This window comes from Stenella coeruleoalba (genome assembly GCF_951394435.1).
Source record: "Stenella coeruleoalba genome assembly, chromosome: 19".
Lineage (NCBI taxonomy): Eukaryota > Metazoa > Chordata > Mammalia > Artiodactyla > Delphinidae > Stenella > Stenella coeruleoalba.
This window is the reverse complement of record NC_137165.1, coordinates 60,770,023-60,791,092: the sequence shown is the minus strand read 5'-3', so window position 1 is coordinate 60,791,092 and position 21,070 is coordinate 60,770,023. Positions and strand designations below refer to the sequence as shown.

Sequence of the window (21,070 nt, the reverse complement as noted above, 5' to 3'; positions counted from 1 at the left end):
AAAGGGTAAAGTGAGTGCCGGAGGGGGCTCTGCGCCCTAGACCACCCACTTCCGAGTCGGTTCCCGCGGCCCTAACTCTGCCGGTTATGGAGACAGAGTTTTCCGTTGAACTGAAATGCGTGACCGCGTGAGCCCCGCGTCGGACGGAGGCCGGAGCGTGGCGCTGAACGCAGGCTGCACGGGAGTCCGCCCAGGACCGCTGCAGAGCGTGTGCTGAGCCAGTCTCCTCAGGGCTAAAAATAACCAGTTCTGGCCCCTGGTGCCAACGCCGAGTGTCGTGGCTCTGGGCTGGCAGAGCCGTGAGCCCGGAGCTTGGCAGGGGTCCCCTGCCCCAGCACCGGGTGGCTCGGCGCCCCTGGGAACGTCAGTTTCCCCGGGTGCCTGTCTCAGGAAGGAAGAAAGGGGGTTAAAAAGCCAGGGCTGAAAGTTCAGACAAGCCGGTTCCTGCAGCCACAAGGGCCGGGATGTGGGGACACTGGGCCCTCAGCCTCGCTCCCAAAGCCCTGGAAAGGCCTCCGTGACACCAGCGTTCTCCTGAAGGAAGCGCGAGAGTCCAGTGCATCTTGGCTCCAAGAAGACCAGAGAAGGCCACGGCTCTCAGGAAGAAAACTCACCGTCTCGGTCCTGAAAGAGAGCGGAACACGTCACTCACTGCATGTGAAGGTGCCCTGGGCTGCGGCTCCCGTGGGACCAGGGAAGGATGTTGATTATCCAGCCTCAAGGGCTGTCCAAGGGGTGGGTGGACGTACGGCCAGTGCCCACCTGCCAGCGTGAGCCTGGAGGGTTGCACCATGACTGGCGGGGGTCTGTGCAGTATCTTGATCGGAGGGGTCTCTCTGGTCCCCCTCCCCATCCCTGATTTCTCTCCTCCCGGTGGCTGGGAGCAGGGGCAGCCAGCTGCCGTGCCTGGGATTGGGTGACTCCGTGCCATTTGACCTCTGGTTGGAGCCGCATTCTCCCGTCCAGTTCCTCCAGGCACAGAAGCTCACACTCTGGGACAGGAATCCTCTATCTGCTTCTCATTCATTTTGGAATTGGGAGGGGAAGGAGGCTGCTTATGGGAATTTTTAGGAACCCACCAGGCAGCTTGGCGCCCCTGAGGCTGCAGCTCTGTCCAGCCAGCGCCTGCCCTGCAAACTCTAAAGACAGGCCTGGCTTGCTCAGCTGCCCAGATGCTTCCCCCACACCGGGGGTGGCCTGTCCCTCTTCTGGCTCCTCTGTGAAAAGCCACCTCCATGGCATCACCCAGGAGCGTAAAGCCAGCTGGCGGTGCTGGGGAGGCGGCCAGTGACCCGGACAAAACCCAGAGAAGCTGGACTTGACCAGCACCGGGTCCGCTCTCCCCTCCCCTTCTCCTGGAGGGTCCCCAGCATCTCCTAGACCTGAGGACACTAAGTGCCCACGAAGACTTGCAGGGACCTCCCCCCTCCCCCTTCCCACATCGAGAAGAGAACGTTTTAAAAATGTTTTTATTTAATTAAAAAAAAGACAGAACTAACAACCCAAAACCAGTAGTTGGTACGGGATTCACAGGGGCTTAACTGGCGAGACACACAGGGGCGGGATGGAGAGGGCGTGGGGTCGGGGGAGTGTGAGGGCCACAGGCCACCCGGGGCCCCCGTGGGCGCAGGTCTCAGAGCGAGGGCAGGCGGGGAGGGGGTGACCAGAACCTGGGGCAACGGCGGGAGAAAGGCTGTGAAGACCACGGCGCTGAGGGAGCTCGCTCCCTGCTCTTCTGTCCCTCCTGTCGCTTCTTTCTACTTTCTTGGTCCCGAAAGTGGGCCCTGCGCTCTCTTCCTGGGACTGGGCAAGAGGTAGGATTCATCGGAACGCAGCTTTCTCCATGAAATGACGGAAACTTCCAGGGCAGCAGGTGGGAAGGTGGCTTACGTGGAAGAAAGGACAAGGCTGCCTGTTTTTGGAAGTGACCTTGCTGGGGGATGAGTCCCCGGATCCCGCCCCCATCCTTCTAGCCTGGTGCAATGGTGTCATGGCCTGGGGAGGGGGAGGGCGGGCAGGGGCAGGCCACGAGCCCGGACACTCCAGCGCTCACTGCTGTACATGCTTGGACAAGCCACACAAAGCCAACCTCGACGGGAGGGAAGGGTTTCGAGCAGCGCGGAGGGGCCCCGGCACGCGGTCACTGGGGGCGGGACGTGTGGAGGTCCCCTCTGCGGGCGGCGGAGGATGGCGACGACCATGACCCGGATCTGAACTCCTGGGGCCGAGTCCGCCCAGGGGGTCCACGAGCAGGTGGCTGAGGTAAGAATTTTCTTGTCACTTCTAAGTACGACAGCTACCGGGATCGCAGACAACTGCTTCAGAGGGGTTACCAGGTCTCAAAAAGTAAGAAAGGATCTGTCTTCAGAAAGCACGTGTTTATATAAAAGAGGCTCAGCTCCGTGTTCCAGAAAGCTGTCCCCCTGAGCCCGGACACGCTTCCACATTCTCTGCTTGCCTCCGGAGGCGAGAAACGGTTGGAAAAACGTCAAGCTTGGAACCTGCCGCCTCCGTTCCCAGGTGCTCGGCCCTTTCATCCAAACTTCCTCGCTGAGTGCTTTCGGGGGCAGGGCGAGAGCAGAAGAAGTGACAGTAACGGGGCTTGGGGCAGGGGCTGCTGCCACTTTTGAAGAGAGAATGAATGTAACTGCTCTCCTGGCGCTTCTGCAAGAAATCAGGATGAGTGACCACCCCGGAAGCGGGGGTTTGTTCTGATCTTTTGGTCTCTGCTCACCCTCGGGTCTCCCTTTCTTGCACAAGGTTCGGGCTCTTGTTGCCAAACACCTGGGGGGAAGGTCTGTCCCTATGACCCCCGAGGAGGGGCAGAGCTGCTCCTCAGGCCAGTGGGCAGAGGTGGGGGGACAAAGTAAGAGGCCACCCTTCCTCTGACCCGTGGGATCTTCCTGACTCTCAAGTACAGTCAGTGAGTTCTGCCCTTTCCATGTGAGGCAGAACATTCCAGAAGCAGAGAGGAGGAGCCTTTACCTCACGCCCAGGCCAGCAAAGACGCCCCCAAACCCCACGGATTCCTCCGCAGGCCTCGATGTCCCCAGGCTGAGGGAAGCGGCCCCGGACAGCACGAAGGCCAGAGCACCAGGTGGTCACAGGCTCTCTCCTCAGCATTGGTGTTACCTCAACAAGCAGCCACTGCCGGAGCCAGACAGACAGAGGGAAAAGGGGCAAACTTCGGCTTCCTCGCCTGCGGCTCACAGACCAGAACCTTGGGTTCAAAGCAGCTGACCAGCATCCGAAGGCCCCTGCGGGCCCGGTGAGCCGGGCAGGGATGGGAGGCCCCGAAAGCCTGTTCTTCCGGCGGAAGATGTGTTTCCAAGAGGAGATAATGGCTCGATTTTGTTTTCCCGGGTGGGGCAAGGCTGTGCAGCCTCAGGAGAGCTCTGGGGCCTCCTGGGAGATTTCGGAACCCCGGGGCATCCAAACGCCCTCCTGGGGGATAAAATCAGCCTTCTTGCTTCTGATTCCCGTCTCCGGGGCTTCGCTCCAAGCCAGCCCGCGACCCATTCTGGAGACCCGGGAGGGTGGGGGTTGGCCTCAGTCTGTTGTTGGTCTGTCTTAAGGGTCAGATGCCCCCTGTGGGGTCCAAGCCGCCCATCTGGGGAGAGGCCGGTGCCGAGAGGACGGGGCAGCTCACACAGGGGTGGTCCGCCGGTTGAGCACGCTGATGTGCACGCCTCCCTTCAGGTCCTGCTGGAAGAAGTCGTGCACCTGCAGGAAGCCGGCCTCCTGGTCGGGGCTGTAGCTGGCAGCCGTGGTCACCTTGAGGGGCTCCCTGGACAGCGTGTACATGGACAGCTCGCCCATGGGAATGGCCCCGGCGATCTTCAGCCCCACTGGAGATGTGTCCCTGGACGGAGAGGCCTCGGTGGACCTGGAGCTGGACCGCGAGCGCCGCCGCCGGTACCGGTAGCTCGGCATCCTGGCGTAGGGTGATGAGGAGGGAGCCTTAAGGAACTCCCGTTTGGTCTTAAATCTCAACTCTTTGTTTTTCTCAATGTAAATGTTTACGGCCAGGACGCCCACGGTCTCAGCCACAATGAAAGACAGGGCTCCGAAGTAAAAAGACCAGCCGTAGTTGTAATGGTTTTTTTTGTCTTCGTCGCGCTTGTCGCTGGGGTCTCCCGTGTTGCTGGAAATGTAGACGATGATGCCGATGATGTTACTGAGGCCTGAAAGGGAAGCGGGGGTGGGGGGGGTGGGGGGCGGGGCGAACAAAGGCAGAGAGAGGTTAGACCCACAGCTGGGCAAGGGCAGGTGGGCGGGGCAGGGGCAGGTGGGCGGGGAAGGGGCTGGTGGGCGGGGCAGGGGCTGCTGGGCGGGGCAGGGGCTACTGGGTCGGGCAGAGGACAGGTGGGTGGAGCAGGGGCTGCTGGGGGGGGGGGGCAGATGGGTGGAGTAGAAGGCAGTTGGTGGAGTAGGGGGCAGATGGGTGGGGCAGGGGATGGTGGCCACTCCCCTTTTTGGTGGGTATGTCTTTGTTCTGGTTGCTAATTTTAAGTAAAAGTAGTTGATTTTGAATGGGTAATGAAGTACAGGGTTTGGGTGAGTATATAATAAGACACAGGCTCTTACTACCCAGTTCCCCTCCTCAGGCAGCTACTGTGATCTTCTCTCGTATATCCTTCTCAGATCCATATCCAGTCTCTCTCCCTCCCTCCATCTCTCTCTCTCTCTCTCTTCCATTTTTTTCTTTGCACAATACTCTTTGGCCCCTTGCCTTTTCACTCAGCTGTCTCCACCCGAGAGACAGTTCCCTATCAGGACGGGAGGAGCTGTCTCTGTCTCTCTAACTGCTCATGGGACCAACACCGCCGCAGGGGCATCTACCCAGGCCTCTGCTCTGGACACGCAGGTGGCTTCCAGCCCTCGGCTATGAGACAGCCTTATGTCTACATCATTCCACACACACGTGAGTAAAAATGTGATGAATTCCTTGAAGTGAAACTTCTGCCTCACTGGGTGTGTGCATTTAAAAACAAACTTTTATTTGGGGGTAATTTTAGATTTATTGAAAAGGTGTGAAGTCAGTACAGAGAGAGCCCCTTTCCAGCTCCCCGTTCCGTTTTCCCCCATTAACGTCCTATGTTACCATGTACGTGTGTTACAACCAGGAAGCCCACCTGGTGTGCTACTATCCATTTACCTTCCAGACTTTCCTCGGATCTCACTGGGGTCTCCACTAATGTCCTTTTTCTGTCCCACGATCTCGAGTTGTGTGTAGTTGTGTTGAATCCAGAGTCCCAGCTCAAGCACCCTCCATGGAGGCACAAAATGCCTCATCAGCCTATAATGCACTTGCCAGTCTGGGAGGTGAAACCCACTCGTGTGTTTATGTGATTTTCTCTCGTTATAAGTGAGGCTGAGCAGAGCCGAGCTGCCTGGGTTTGAATCCTGGTTCTACCAACTCTCATCTCTGGAACTTTATGCAAATTACTTACCTCTCAGGGTCCTCACGTGCAAAGTGGGAATGCCAGTGGCACGCACTACACTGGGTGGGTGTGTGGATTCAACGAGCTAATGCATGCAAAGCACTGCGCCCAGCACACCGAGAGCATGCTTTGAGTTCTAGTACAGTCTATTGTGTTTTATCGTAATGTGTTGTATCATCTGTGCCCTGCCCGGGTCCTCTGTCCATCTTCCTACTGCACCAGTCCCAGCGTGGATGGGTTAGCGTATTTCCTGCTAAGGGCTCAGCGATCCAGCTGTAGGTCTGGACTCCTCACCCCTTCCGCTGTGCTCCAGAAGAGCCCCCACTGACACGGGTTTTCACAATCACGGTTTGCGTCCTTCCGCCCCTCCTCCCCTGCCTGCTGGCTTTGTCTCTCCTTCCCCTATTCTGCACAAGCCATAAGAATGTATATCACATCCCAGCTGATTCCACGTGCCCAAAGAAGTTACCGGCGTCCTCTTCTGACTCTCCCAGCTTTTAGACCATACTTCTGAGGCTCCAATCATTTTGCACCTAGAATTATTCACGGCCTGTCTCACCTCACTGCCGGGCCCTGCGCGTGACTCTGGGTCTGTGCTGCCTTGGCCCACGATCAGGGCTCCTTGATCCAGGGAATAAACGGGGACCAGCGAACAGCCCCTTGCTTGCCTGCATGGCCATTGTGTTTCCTCGCTGCCACATCCTCTCCTCTGTGGCTAGACCTGTGCTTTCAGCTGAGTGTCTCTGCGCCCCGGGCTCCACAGCCCCTCTGGAGACCCAGGGCATCTGGAGATGCCTTTGAGAAGGTTCCTCCGGGGGGAGCAGGCAGTGCAGGGGGCAGCGTGCTTTAGAGGCTGACAGCCCTGGGCTCAGCCTGTCGTTGCCGCTGGGTGACTTCAGGGAAACCGCCTGGGCCACGTGACCACCTCCTCAGGAGCTGGGGTGATGGGGGTGCACTCGTGCGGCATTGGCACTGGTGTTAGTGGAAGTCTTCTTTCCTTCCTCGGGAAAGGAAAGGGGACAGGATTCAAACGCCACAGCAGGATTCAAGTCCACACCCTGAGCAATCTGCCTGCTTGGAGGAGGAGAGAGAATGGCGTGTGTCCCGGTCTTCCTGCCTTGCCCCCGTTCTGGGCTAAGGTGAGGACAAGGGACAGGACAGGGACCTGGCCAGGAAGGAGCGTCCTGCTTCTTCCTAAGGAGATCCTCCTTTCCAGCACACGCTCACACGCTCACACACACACGCTCACACACACACGCTCACACACACACGCTCACACACACACACACTCACACTCGCACGCACACACACTCACACGCTCACACTCACACACACACTCCTCACTCACTACATCCCCCGCAGATGCACACACACATATATTTACTGCACTGGAAGGAGACAAAGACTGAAGTGGGGCGGGAGAACAGGCGCAAGAATGGCGGCCAGGAGCCCTGAGGTTCTGAGCCCGTCCCTGGGTAGCTGTGGCCCGCAGTTCCGCGATGCACACGGCAGTCACCTTCCTTCTCCAAGAGGAGCCGTGAGAAGAGATGGGGATGAGATGGCCTCTGGGGACTTACGTGGGCCGCGCACCTCGCAGGCCCCTTCCTGGGCCAGTGAAGGAAGCCCGGCCCGGTGACTGGGAGCCTCACTGTCACCCTCACGGTGCCACTGGGCTGATTCAGGGTTCAGAGCCCAGGCGCAGGGACCCTCGCTCCGCTCAGCCTCACAGGTCCGGTGTGAGAAAAGGGCTCTTTGAAAGCGAGAACGCCGTTAGGACGGTGCAAGGAGCTCTGATGACGATTCAGGAAAGGGCCGCGGGCGGAGCTCTGTGACATTTCTCACGCGGATTCACTGGAACGAGGCCTGGGAAGTCAGCTGCTCCGGCCCTGCTGCACCGTCATCTCCATCCCGCCGGGCTGCCCGGAGTCTTGAGGACGCCACTGGCCGAGCTTTGCCCCTCAGACGCCCCGCCAAGCCCCCAGCCCCAGCGACTCAGGCCACTGGATTCTCCCCTGGACCAGGCGTGAGCACTGACCCCCCCTCCAGCCTGCAGCGCGCCGTCTGCGGCTAGGCTCAGAGGAGCGACCACGTTAGGCCATTTCGGACCCACTGGGCAGGGAGTGGGTTGCTCTCACCCACAGCTCTGGGGGCGCAGAGGTGCTGTTGCCCGTCTCGGAGCCGGGAGACTCGGACAGTCAGGGTGGGCGGGTGGGGCTCCGCCCCGCGCCCCCCTCGCTCACCCCGCCCCCGGCACGCTGGGCTCCTGCCCCCTTGCCGGCCCTGTGCGCCTCCCCTTGTCTTCCCGGCTCAACCCCTTCAGGCCTTGGCTTCTGAGCGCCTCTGAGGCCCGCCCCGCCCCCCAACTCCGCCAGGCTCCCCAGGAGGGGCTTGTAGGACACCAGCGCTGCCCCTGTGGCCTTCTGCATACCTGGACTAGTTATTCTTATTTTTAATTGAGGTGAAATTCCCGTAACGTAAAATTAACCCTTTAAAGTGCACAGTTTAGTGGCGTTCAGCTCATTCAGTGTTGTGCAACCACCCCCCTGTGCTCGTTCCAGAACATTCTCATCGCCCAGAAGGAGACCCCACACCTGTTAAGCAGCTGCTCCCCACTCCCTGCCGGGCGCCCCACACTTTGGACCTGCGTCACCCACGGCGATGTTATGACCTGCCCCCCGTCCTCCCCACCGCACGCCGCAGACGAGCGCTCTGTGCAGCGGGGACCAGAGCGGACGGCTCACCTGCAGCCACAAAGAGGATGCCGGCGCTGAGGACGATGTTGTTCTTGCGGCTGTGGAGTCTCCCGGCGCCAAGGCAGAGCCCGCCGAGCAGCAGGAGGGCGGCGCTGAGGATGGGGAAGGCGCTGGAGGCGCGCACGAGGCCTGGCCGGCGGGAGACACAGAGAGGGCCGTGGGGCTGGCCATCCTCCCGGCCCGGCCACGGGCGTCGGCCCCGAGGCTCTCAAGGCCCTTCCGCTGACTTTGAAGATTCCCATCCCGCCCTGGAGACCCCAGGTGGGTAGGGAGCTGGGTGGGTGGGGGCAGGGTGGAGGCCACCAAGTGATGGCGCCGGCCTGCTGGTCACTCCCCCTGGACGCCACGTGGCCTGGAATCACATCTGCCCCCGTCTCAGGCTCTCCCTGGATGTGGGTCCCACTTCTGCCAGCGGGGATCCCCTCTGCGCCACCAGGGAGGCCACAGCAACAGGCACGAGAACACTGTCAGAGAGCCCGTCACAGCTCATGGACATCGTCTCCGTGAAGCCTCCGGGATGCTGAAGAGTGGATCCGGATGGGCGGCCGAGGGCACGGGCTTTGCCTTCGGCGGGCCCGGGTACCCTGCTTTGTGGCACGCTGGCTGTGTGGCCTTGGCCAAGGTGGGGCCTCCCTGACACTGGGTTACCCTAGTGTGGGATGCAGTTCGTAACAGGCCTACGTGCAGGTGGGTTCTGCACATCTAATGGCTTATTTAGCAAAGGCCCTGCCCATAGCACACACTCCTCAAGTGACAGCCTTGATCTCCCATCTCCGTCAACAGCAGCGTCATCACCCCGGGAAGCTCCGGACCTCGTGAGGTCACCGAGGAGGGGGTGGCTGGACAGGGGAGCATGTCCATGGCCTGCGGGGCCCCACGGAGCTAGATCTGCAGCTGTGCACTGCCCAGCGGGGCGACCAGGGCAGCTAGCTTCAGACCACTTCACTCCCCTCTTTTACAACCTGGGGAGAGTAGTAATACCTACCTGTAGGGGTTGAATTGTGGCCTCCCAAAATCTATGTCCACATTCTAACTGCTGGTACCTATGAGTGTGACCAGGTTTGGAGAAAAGTCTTTGCAGCTGTGAGTAAGTTAAGGCTCTTGAGATGACACCGTCCTAGATCACGCTGGGCCCCAAGTCTAGTGACAGGCGCCCTAACATGAACAGGAAGCGACACAGCAGAAGAGCCCATGGGGAGAAGCCATGTGAGGACGGAGGCGGAGGAAAGGATGACACAGCTCAAGACAAGGATGCCGGGGCTGCCAGAGCCGGAAAAGGCGGGAAGGATTCTCTGCTAGAGGCTTTGGAGGAGCACAGCCCTGGCAACGCCTGAGTGAAGACGTCTGGCCTCCACTCCGTGTGAGGGTGCCTTTCTGCTGTTCTAAGCCCCCCAGTTTGTGGTAATTTATTACAGTGGCCTTAGGAAAGGGACACACCACCTGCAAGTGCTGTGATGAGACTCTGATGGAATAAGGTACATCAGGCGCGTAGTAGGGCCCTGGGGGAGGCGGGTCCCCCTCCCTGAGCATCTGGCTGGGAGAGGAGGCGGGAGGAAGGCAAGGGGGACGTGAGCAGAACCCCGAGCTCGGCCTCCCAGCCCAGGAGAAATCCCGGCTCCGTGGACCTGGGGGCCGCCAGGGGACAGTGAGCTGGGGGCACCGGCAGGCCCCCCTCCTGAGCCAGCTGAGCTCGTTTGCGGCCTTTCAGCCTCTGAAGGCAGCGTTTGTCTCCCTGCTTGTAAGCCTGCCAGTGTGTGCCCTGCTGCACAGAGAGCGGCTTGTCTGGGGCAGTAAATGAAGCTCTTCTCTCCGCCTCCCCCTCCTTCCTCTGCCTTCTCACAGCCGCAGGTTTCGGGAGGAGGTTTCCTGTGGGCTTTTGAAATGCGCCTCTGATCCGTGCGGGGCCGGCAAAGGAGGACCGGGTCCCCCTCGATACCCTCGTTCTGCAGGTGGGTCAGAGGGGTTGCATGCAGCGAGGGAAGCCTGGAGCCTCTAACATCTCCGAGTTCGGGCCTGGCCAGAGCCGTCCACCCCGCCCGCGTAAGTCATGTGAGCACCGTCCTTTGCCACGTGGGCTCACCCGGAGCTCTAGACGTGCGGGCACCGACCGCGGTGCAGGCTGGGTCTTGCACAGAGCAGGGCCGATGTCCAGCCCACGGCCCTGTGGCTACCTCGAGCTCCGGCAAGGATCTGTGTTTTCTCCGCCTCACTCGCCCTCAGGCTCGCCGTGGGCTCTCAGCAGCCCTGACACCAGCACGCTGGGGTTAGCACAGAAACCACGCGCCCAACCCGAAATGCGGAGCCTGGAGAAGGGGCGCCAGGCCAGGGCGAGAGGGGCGGGAAGCCCTGAGGCCAGCGGGCTCAACAGAGAGAAACGGCAGGGAATCAGGGAAACTCAGGCCGGATGGCCGTGGCGACCGCGGCCTTGTTCTGTCCTGGAATGTTGCCCACTGCCTCTGGCTCCCAGCTCACAGGCACCTGCACTCTGGGGCTGAGTTCAGGGCCAATTCTCGCTGTTTCTGCAGCCCCTGAGTGGAAAACCACTTCCCTGATGGGGAGTCAGCTCTGCCCTCCCCCCAGCAGCCGCGATCACGGGCCCCAAAGCCATCACCCCTTCTCCTCCTTGGGCTCTGAATGAACCCCTGGCTCCCCACGGTGCCCCAATGAGGAGACGTTTCCTTCCCAAATGCGCTTTGATGGCTGATGTACAGTTGCCATCATGTTATTCGGGAAAATCGCTGCTGGGCCTCCCAGCCCTCACGCCCTGCCCCGGGGCACCGCTGGTGGGGCTTGAGGACAGCAGGAGCCTGAAGCTGGATTGGTGAGTGTGCCCCTCCCGGCCCTCGGACCACCTCTCTCGGTCCTGCTCTGGGCCCTGGGAGGCTGACGCCAGGGACCGGGTCATCGGGGTCCCTCGACTCCGGCTTTGGGAGGAGAGTGCAGGGGAGACGGTTATTCCCCTGGCTTCCTTCCTGCAAATGAGGACGAGGATAAGGTGGCTGCGCTCTGTCATAAAGGCCACAGCCCCTGCCAGGAGGCCTGTCCTTGCAGCTCCCCTGGTGCAAGCGTCCATACCTGCCTCTCCCACCTGTTCAGGCCGAGGGCTGTAAGGGGTCCTTCTGTTGCTAGCCGCGGTGTGTTCACTGCCCGTTGTAAGCTTCCCTTAGCCCCGCCCACAGCTCTGTAATTAGTCCTTCACTAAATGCCCTTCCTTCATCCCATCGGAGCGAGCGTCCCCTCTGCTTCCTGCTGGGACCCCAGGAAGCCGCATCGTCTGACCTCTGGGCTGATGTGCCACGAGGCCCATCCAGAAGGAGATCCCAGCACCCTGGGGACCATGAGGGGAAGGGCAGGGGAGTAAAGAGGCAGAGCCCGCACCGATTAACCTCAGGCAAGTTCATGTGGGAAGTGGGGAGGGAATGGCGTGTTTCTCCAGGAGCTGCTTCCGCACAGTCCCAAGGTGGCCAGGTTAGTAAATCTGCCCTCAGAGCCTCAGGGACCATCTGACTGCCCCGGGCCGGCAAACAGGGGAGGTCCTGTGTCAGGGCTGGCTTTCACCAGCAGCCGCCCCAGATGGCTGTGCAGGCCACGCACCATGCAACTCACAGAGTGTAATGTATACGCTAGTCTATGCAAATGACATCCCTTGAGTTGTGCAGTGTGCAACCCGCACACCCGTCTGTGGCGGCCCTATGGACTATCATTTGCTGGGTTCAGGGGTGGCCCGCAGAAAGCAGAGAGTACAGGCGTGAGGAAGGGGAGAAGGTGAGGGAGGAGGGATGGGAGGCAGATCTGGCTACATTATTCCAGGTTCCGGGCCTGAGGCTGCCCCAGGCTGCAGGGGAACCGCACGCTGTTCTATTTCACTAGATGACTCAGAACCAAAATCCTTTCTCTTAGAAAAGAATGGTCCATAAGCAGGTGCAGAGTGAAGCGTGCTCCCTCTGAGTACACTTGTATCGATTCTCCATAAATGAAGCTGGCCTGAGCCCCTAGGGGAGCCGCTGGGAGCAGCTCTGCTTGCGTCTTGGCTAATGCAAAAGGGGAAAATGACTTCAAAACGGTGCTGTTTTTTCCATTTCCAGGTTCCTCCCCAGGCTGAGGCTCCATCCTTTCTCCCAGGGAGGTGCCCACGGACGAGATCTGGATTTAGGGTGTGGGACGGGGTTTGTCCTTCGAGTTCCGGGTTCCAGTCCGGGGGCCAGCCCCACTGCAGGACCCGGGCAGGGGCAGCTCATGGGCTCTACCAGTCTGTGCCAGAGACACTCAGGGCCACATACCCGAGGCTGGTCCCACCACCGTCCGCACGTTCTCCCACAGGCTGCCTGGCACCCAATGGCTGTTTCAGCGCGTGACTTAATCTGATTTTTCAAGACTAGAATGCTGGGTGGGGGAGGGGAGGGGTGGGCAGGTCCAGGGCTGGCCGGGCCGTGTGCCTGGCACAGCCCCCAGGATGCCGGGCCCGGGCAAGCCTACGTCCTGACCTCTGGACCGGACACAGCAATCAGTTCCTCTGAAGACAGCGGCCCTGGGGAGCAGGGATTCCCCCACCCTGCTCCATCTTCCCGGGCCGCACCCGGGCATGGTCCTATCAGCCAGGCAACTCTGCCGGGACACCCAGCACGTCATGGCAACCTTGAACGACACTCCATCCTCCGAACTAACGATTCAGAATCAGAAAGGGAGTGAGGGCAGCACCCAGGGACCAGCCCCCTCCGCCCCCACGGGGCCCACCTTCCTCCCCCGCCGCCGGCTGCCCACCACCGGCCCCCGCTCCACCCACAGAGGAAGCGAAGGACCCTCGGCACTCACGCAGGAGGTACTCGGAGCTGTCGTGGTCGTAACCGTTGTCCTCTGGGAAGTGGTTGATGCGGAAGCAGTGCCCTTTATAGACCCCTGCAGGGAGCGAGGGGAAGAGCGGTGTAAATGTTCCGTGGGCTCCACGTCCTTTCTCCCCAGACTCGCTGGCCGGGTGTGCCTGGCTCTGGGCGTGGAGGGCGCAGAAGGGCCGCTCCGATGGGCGTGGGGCACAGAGAAGGACCGCCCAGCGGGGGACGCGCCCCAGGCTGACCGCGTCATTACGGTCCACGTCAGGACACCCGCGAGAGGGAGGGGCACCAGGACACAGGGACAAGAGGCCTCAAGCAGAGCATCCTGGGCCAGCAGGGCCCAAGGGGACTGCGGAGCCAAGGCTTGAAAGGTGACAAAGACCTTCCCAGTGGGATGGGGGAGGGGCCAGCCAGGCAGAGGCGGGGCTGTGAAGAGCCAGGGCTGGGGCCGGCGGTGTGTCTGGGGAGGGTGGGAAGTCCAGTGCGGCCAGAGGTGAGAAGGACCCGTGCAGGGAGAGGGGCTGTGGGCCGGGATGAGATCTGCCGCCCACCTCCCTGCAGCAGTGTCTGTCTGTCTGTCTGTCTTCCCCTCTCCCCTCGAGCACACAGTTACGGTGAATCCCTCCTACGTTACAGGCCGAATCTGCGCACGGTCGGCAACGTGACTGTAATCCCCTCACTCGGTGTGATAGAAGGAAGAGAGACTCCCGGAAAGGCCCAGACCCTCTCCTGCCTGGTCTCCCTCCCCACTCGGAGAAGTAGCCTTCGCAGGACACCCTGAGTAGTTTAGTGACGGCAGGAGGACCGCCCAGCCCTCCCTTCTGGAATCTTCCGCCAGCTCTCCCAGCGCCTGCTCCCCTGCAGTGTGGGCGTGCGCAGTGCAGAAGCGGACGCAGGTCGGGGGACACAGGGTGCCGGGCTCTGTCCTGCCAGCCCCCCGCACGCCCAGGCCGGGCCGCTGGCCCTACAAGGAGCTCGTCCTGGCCCCCACACGGGCCGCCTGCTTTCAGCTGGAGGCGGTTCTCGTTTTGCAGCTGCTGCTGAGCGGCTCGCTGACCCTCCCATGTCCCGGCCAGACCTCCTGGTCGGGCGCACGGTGCAGGCAGCAGGGCCCGCGCCAGGCCGGCCTCCGTCCCCGTCCTTTCCATGGAGAAGGGCCTCGACGAGCTTGGGGGCACCTTCAGCGCCTCCCATTTACCAGTCAGCTGCCCCCCAGCCTCCCCTCAGCTGGGCCCATGAGCTGCTGCCTTCAGAGAGCTCAGGGGCTGGTGTCCAGGCCACTGCTGGGCAGGCTGGGTTTCGTCAGGGACAGTGGGGGACAGTCTGAGGGTGCCAGAGGCGGCGCCTTGAGTGGGGTACGCTTCCACAGTGTCGTCTGAGCCGGGTCAAGCGTGAGCGTTTTAGCTACCTGCCTCAGTCTCCTGCTCTGGAGAATGGGGACAGCCACAGGCCTCGTCTAGGGACCTCAGGAGCGTCACGGGAGGCGACCCTGAAAGGCACTTCAACGATTCTCGGCCTGCGCCGACGGCTCAGGGGACATTTGCTGCTTTGGGACCCAGACATCACCCACCCTTTGCTCCGTGGCTCTTACTCTGTGGTGGAGCGAGAGGAAGGAGCCCCAGGGCAGGCTGGTGTCAGGACGGCCAGCGCGGGCCGCACCCAGCTTCAGGAGGCGCGTGGGAGGCCGAGCAAGCGTCTTCCGGGTGTGGGTGGGCGAGGTAGTGCCCTCTGCCCTCCTTCCCTCTCCCCCTGCACACTGTTGGGGCTACTTTATGGGCCTAAACAAAGTCACCAAGTCCCCCACGCTTGTGGGAACAGTCAGACATTAAGAGGCTGAACAAGAAGTAAATAATCTCTCTGCAGAGTCGGTCTCCAGGGGTCAACGGTCGGCTGTGCGTCTTCCCACGTGTGCACGTGTTTTTTAAAAATTAATCTTTTTACTTGGAGGTAACTGTAGACTCACACGCAGTTGTGAGAAGCACTGCAGGGAGACCCCAGGTACCTTTCACCCGGTTTCCCCAGTGAGAACATCCCAACCAGGATCCTGACATTGCTACAGTCGGGAACATTCTGCCACCTGGAGGACCCCTCGTGTTGCCCTTTTATAGCCACACCCACCTCGTCCCGGCCCCCAGGCTCTGACCCCGACGCAGGGCAACCACTAAGATGATCTCCTTTTGCACAGCTTTGTCATTTCCAGAAGGTTCTGTAAATGGACTCTTACGGCGTGTGACCTGTCGGGCCTGGCTCTCTCACTCAGCGTGATTCTCTCGAGAGTCACCGAGTTGCGGTATCGACAGTTGGCCCCTTTTGGCTGCTGAGCGATGTTCCACGGCACGGATGTACTGCAGCTCCTGACGGCTGGATTTGCGCCCAGCGATTGCACCTGTGGTTTCCAGCTATTTCCAATAACGCTGCTATGAACAGGTTTGGGGATGAACCTAACTCTTCATTTCTCTGGGCTAAATGCCCAGGAGAGTAATTGCTGGGTGACGTGACAGCTGCGTGTTTGTTATAAGGGACAGCCAAGCTGGTTTCCAGGACGGTTACATCCCTTATTTTGCAAAAGGAATAATACAATACACTTTACTCTGCAAACTGCTTTTTTCATGTAATAATGTATACACACTTCTCTAGGCCAACACCTATAGATTTTAAAAACTTGTTTGTTTTTAATAACAAAAATAATAAGTTGATGCTACTCCAAAAGTTGCTGACAGTCTTCGAAGGCAATAGCACGGGGACTAGGGCAGTAAAGCTTTTGCTGCACCACTGATGATGCTAAAACTATGCTTCGCCAGGAAACCACATGTTTACATATTCGATTGGAAAAGAAAGCAGGTTTTGAAACTAGCTTGCATGTAGACATGTTAGTTCCAAATGCCCTTCCAATGTATTTTGCGAACCTCCACTCTGCATTTAGGGTGATAGTTTCTATTTGATAGAAACTGTAAATAGGGATCACACTGCCCAACATATTAACAGATTTTCTGACACATTCTTTTCAGTGGCTGCGTGACGATGCGCAGTTATGGTTCATCAGTCCAACTATACGATAGGAAGAGACATTTCCCTTTCTTGGGGCCGTGTGTACACACGACGGATCCCACCGCAGGGCGTTCTGCTCCGAGCGTGCTGACAGCGCGCTCTCCCGCGTCCCCCCCACCCCTCCTCTCCTCTCCTAACTTCTCTCCACCCTTCTCCACACCAAGCTCCTGTGCACAGACTGAAGGAACAAGCATTGTCTTGGGTTAAACTGTGTCCCCCCTGCACACACCCCCTGCAACCCCCCGCCCCCAGAAAGCTCATGTTGGAGTCCTGACCCCTGGTCCCTGTGAACGGGACCTCATTTGGAGACAGGATCTTGAAGATGGACTCCAGTTAAGATGAGGCCACGCTAACTTAGGGTGGCCCTAAATCCAACGACTGGTGTCCCTATAGGAAGAGGGAAACCTGGACCCAAGGGAAAAGGCGTGGGAAGACAGAGGCAGAGGTTGGAGTGTTGCGTCTACACGCCGGGGGGTGGCAGGGATCGCGGGCAACCAGCCAGAGCTAGGAAGAGGCAAGGAAGGAACAACGTACCCAGAGTCTCAGAGAGGGCAGGGCCCTGCCGACACCCTGATTTCGGACTTCGGGCCTCCAGAACTGTGCAACAACTGTGTTCCAAACCTCCTGGTTCGTGATGGTCTGTTCCAGCAGCCCCAGGACGCTGACACAGGAGCGCTGCTGTGTGAGAGGAAACGCAACACGCCTCGTCCGCTCACTGGGCGCCAGCCTTGCAGGAAGGCAGACGTGTTGGCCCTTCCTGCTCCTCTGTCAGCGGCAGGGGCCCACACGCAACGTGTGGGAAGCTGCATGCACTGCATCCGCAGAAGCATCCTCCTGTTGCAACGAGACTCGTGCAGTCGCTCAGGCTCACGCTTCCAAAGCCCCTGGAGCAGGTTCCCCACCAGGGACTCGCATCCTCTCCCTGTACCCTCCAGCTAGCGACAGGGACCTCGCCACCTCCCGAGGCATATTCTGTTTCCAAACAGCTTTAACTTCAAGTTCCTGAGAGGTTGTCCGCCTCCACAAAACCCTATCCACGGGTATTACTTATAATCCCTGGGAATAAAAGAACCCATCCTCTGTCGTGCGTCAAGCCACTGAAGAGAGGAACTGTATCCAACAGGATGAAGGACAAGCTAGTTTTCCAGCCATCCAGGGTTTGCACAAAAAGGGAGGCCCAAGGTCGAGGACGAGAGGAGGCTGGCAAGCTGCCAACGGTCGGGACCAGACGCGTCCCCCGGCCCCAGTCTGAACAAGTGGGGTCTGCGGAGGAGTGGGGCACCTCGAGTAGAGAACGTGGGTATGTCCCCTAAACGAGCATCCTCTCTAGGTCAACTATCCCCATTTACTTTATTTATTTATTTAGTTATTGCAGTACGCGGGCCTCTCACTGTTGTGGCCTCTCCCGTTGCGGAGCACAGACTCCGGACGCGCAGGCTCAGCGGCCACGGCTCACGGGCCCAGCGGCACGTGGGATCTTCCCGGACCGGGGCACGAACCCGTGTCCCCTGCATCGGCAGGCGAACTCCCAACCACTGCACCACCAGGGAAGGCCTCCCCATTTACTTCAGTCGTTTCTTTATTGATGCTTCCAAGACCCTTGTCCAGCCCCGCCCCCTGCCCTGGGTCCGCCTAGGAGCACAGCCCTGCCTCTCCTCTTCTCGGGATCCTGTGCTTCTGTTCTCGGGACCTGCTCTTGCTGGACTCAGCCGCCCAGGATTTTTTCACGAGAGCGGCCTCACCTCCCCCAACCTGTTTTTGTCGAGTGGAGTGTTTAGTCCGAAGGACTTCACATCTATCCCTGTCAAATTTAATTTTGTGAGTGTTGGCCTCAAGGCATTTAATAGGGGAGAAAATTAATGGCTGATGTGAGCAGTGAGAGAGCGCCATTTCCAATCCATTGCACACGTGCGCTCTCGGTAATTGGGCCACTTGCTGCGTTATCTGCTAAGTGATGAGCTTCGCTGGCTAATTGCGAGATCCCAGATGGACCACACCGCGGGAATACCGCAGCGCTCCCGGGGTCGTGGCCTGCGCTCCCGGGGACACGGCGGTCCTCTCCCTTTGCGGGTCAGGGAACCACCGTGTGAAGAGACTTCTCGAGACACATGGCCCCAGACGCGTTACTTCTTCATCTGTTAAAGCTCGGGAACTGGGTCCAAAGGAGTCCCTCCTGCTCTAAGATTCTAGGACCATTTTGTGCGCAGATGTTAACATATCCATTCATCTACATACATCATACTAGAGGTATTTCTCTAAGCCTAGGAAACATCTGGAAAGAAACATCCTAAAAGGTGTCCACTGTTTCCTTTCTCGGTGAATTCAGATTTTCCTCTTTACATTTTCTCTGTAATTTCTAAATTTTCTACAGTGTCTGAAAATGAACCCATGAGGTTTATCGAAAGAAAGAAAAGAAACCGGATCTTTGACTCCAGGGAAAACGTGGCGCTGTGTCTGAAGTGACCGCAGGGCCGCCCAGATGTGGAGGCTGGTGAGTGGCGGGTGACCCGTCGGGGGGACATGTGTGTGGGTGACCTTTGGCCCCCGTGGGTGAATCACCCCCCCGCGAGGGTGACCGACCCCCAGGACTCAGGCGGTGACGGGCATGTAGGACTTTCAGTGCTGAACCCAGGAGAGTCGCAGGCAAACCGGGACGAGTTGGTTACCCTGCGAGTCATGTCAGGGTGTGACATAAGCCTCCCTAACAGGCCATCTCAGAGGTCGGTCGCCACTAGGGGAGCGCTGGAGCAAAGGATGTTAGACGGTGACTTGCTAATAATGGTGTCTCTGTGTAGTCCCTTACGGCGGCTGGCAGAGCGCTTCCACAGGCACGACCTCACCTGTTCCTCACAGACGCTGAAGCAGCGCTGGCACCGGCTGAGCGTGCACGGGCCCCCTGGGGCCCACCCCTCACGTCTCTGCCCGCCTTTACGCCAGCCCCTCAGGGCAGCAACCAGCTCCCTGGGGTGTCGCCTGCCGGAACCTCGATTCAGCCGCTCCAGTTGCTTCTTCCTTTTTGGCCCGCGGCACTGGGTAGGTCGCCCGGGGGCAACTGCACACACACTCACTCGCTTGTGGAGCTGGGGGTTTGGGGGGCCCCCCGGCCCCGGGGTGACCTTGGCGCAGGAGGATGGCGGCCGGTGGATAGGTGTTCCCGTTCTACCTGCTTCTGGGGGTGGGTCCCAGCAGGACCAAACCAGTGATGGTCAGCTCAGGGCTGCCCCTTGCACTGCCTTTCCCTCTACCTGGGTTCCCTCTCCCACCCTCCCACAGGCCCGCTCCCCAGGATGGCCACCCGGGACACCCTGCCTGCACACCGGCCCTGGCTTGGGCTTCGATGAAAGCTGGCCCATCGGCCCATCTCATCTTTGTAAAAACACAGCTTTGACGATGCAAGAAAGAGGTGTAGAGACGTCACAAGCCCTGCTTTCCCAAGCCCCGGGGCAGAGGCCCAGCTCTGAGCACTAGGCCCTACCTTAGGCCGTAAAGGAGACGTCTCTGCCTCGTCTTAGAGAAGAGGCGGCTCGGGGCGCCCAGGGCAGAGCAGCCGCTGGAATCCGGCTCCTGACGTCTCACCACGTGTTCTTCCCAAGCGCCCGATGCCCACGCCCTTCGGGAATCCTCGCGAGTGCCAGAAGGGGCTCTGATGCAGTGTGGGTCCTCCCCAGACACATCAGGGAGTGAAGCCAGGTAACAACCGCGAGTGCTGGGTTAGCTTTAAGGCAACCGCTTCCCCGACGGTGAAGCAGGAGGCAACTGGCGTCCCCAGACTTTGGAAGAGGCAGCTCTGGGCGGCAGGGCAGCAGAGGCCTGGTCTGCAAGGCCCCTTTGGGCTCCAGGACGGGTGAACGTGAGTCGAGTTGGCCCCCTGTGTGGCTTTCCAGCTGTGCCGTTTCAGGGGGAGATACGGTCGGACAGCAGGGGAGGGATGTGAGGCATTTTCCATCCTGGGCTCTTGTCCCGGAGTTGAGGCCGAGCTCAAAGCCGAGGTCGGGGCTCCGGTGTGAGGCCCGCGTCCGGGAACAGATGCTTCTGCAGCATGGGGTGTGGGGAGTGCTCAACTCGTGACCTCAGAACATCCCTGTCATCCCCGGTCAACAGAGCAATGGGAAAGCCCAGACGAGGCCCGGCTGCTGGTGAAGGCCACCCAGACCGGAGAAGGAGGTGAGGGTGAGAACCCCGTGTGGACCAAGCGTTCCAGCAGCCTTGTTCGAATCATCTTATGTGTGGGAAAATAATCAGACTACATTGTGTTCTAAATAGCTATCAATTGGACTTTAGAATAATTCGAGGTGGCCGTGCCCTAACTGGTCCAGATCAGGGAGGTCTCCCTGGACCCGAGTCAGACTGTTCGTACCAGCCGCAGCCCTGGTCCAAGGCCAGACGGACCAAGTCCGTGTCTCAGGTGGGCCGTGGGAGGAGCTCAGAGCCCGCCTGGGCCTGCACTCCTCCCATGTTTCCCCAAAGCTGCCCGGCCCCTGACCCTAAGCCCCCACGGGGACAGCCCGGCAGGCCTGGAGGCCTGTGTGTCTCCAGGAGGGCACAGGCCTTCCAGGAAGGACCCAGGGCTCTGTGGAGGAGGTGAGGGGCTGAGGGGTACAGGGCTGGGCTGACGGGAGAGGAGGGGAAGGGACAGTGTTATCCTCAGGGTAAGAATAACATCAAGAGTTCACTTAGCACCTGTATGGCCAGGCACTGTTTAAGCACCTGACATCTGTTAACTCACTTCGTCTTCATACTAACCCTGCGACGCAGAGACGATTACTGACACCATTTGCTACCAAGTGCCCGAGCCAGGATTCGAACCGGGGCCGCCCGCCCAGCTCCAGAGTCCGGGCCCTGACCCTCCCACACTCGGGAGGCAGAAGGGCATGGCGTGGCCTCAGGGCTACAGGTAGTTCTGATTGGCTGCAGCGTGACTGGGAAACGTGGGTCCTCGACACTCTTCATTGGTGGGAAACCTGTTCTTCCAGAGCCTTGGGCTAAGGGCACTTGC

General features: G+C 59.8%; 1 protein-coding gene across 3 annotated transcripts in view; it reads right to left on the bottom strand.

Annotated features, from left to right (window-relative positions):
* Window positions 1-258: 258 nt before the first annotated feature.
* CACNG4 (calcium voltage-gated channel auxiliary subunit gamma 4) overlaps window positions 259-21,070 on the bottom strand; it is a 57,584-nt gene continuing 36,772 nt past the window's right edge. Inside the window, exons 2-5 of one of the 3 annotated variants that reach the window (XR_013824996.1) lie at window positions 13,010-13,093; window positions 8,186-8,326; window positions 1,671-4,184; window positions 259-624 (exon numbers count right to left, since the gene is read on the bottom strand). Coding sequence is in view for 1 of the 3 variants with exons in the window: in XM_079904104.1 (XP_079760230.1) it covers window positions 3,646-4,184; window positions 8,186-8,326; window positions 13,010-13,093 (764 nt within the window). In the remaining 2 variants the exon portion in view is untranslated. Of the gene's footprint in view, window positions 625-1,290; window positions 4,185-8,185; window positions 8,327-13,009; window positions 13,094-21,070 lie in introns of those variants that run through there. The other 2 variants (XR_013824997.1, XM_079904104.1) reach the window with 2 other exon arrangements.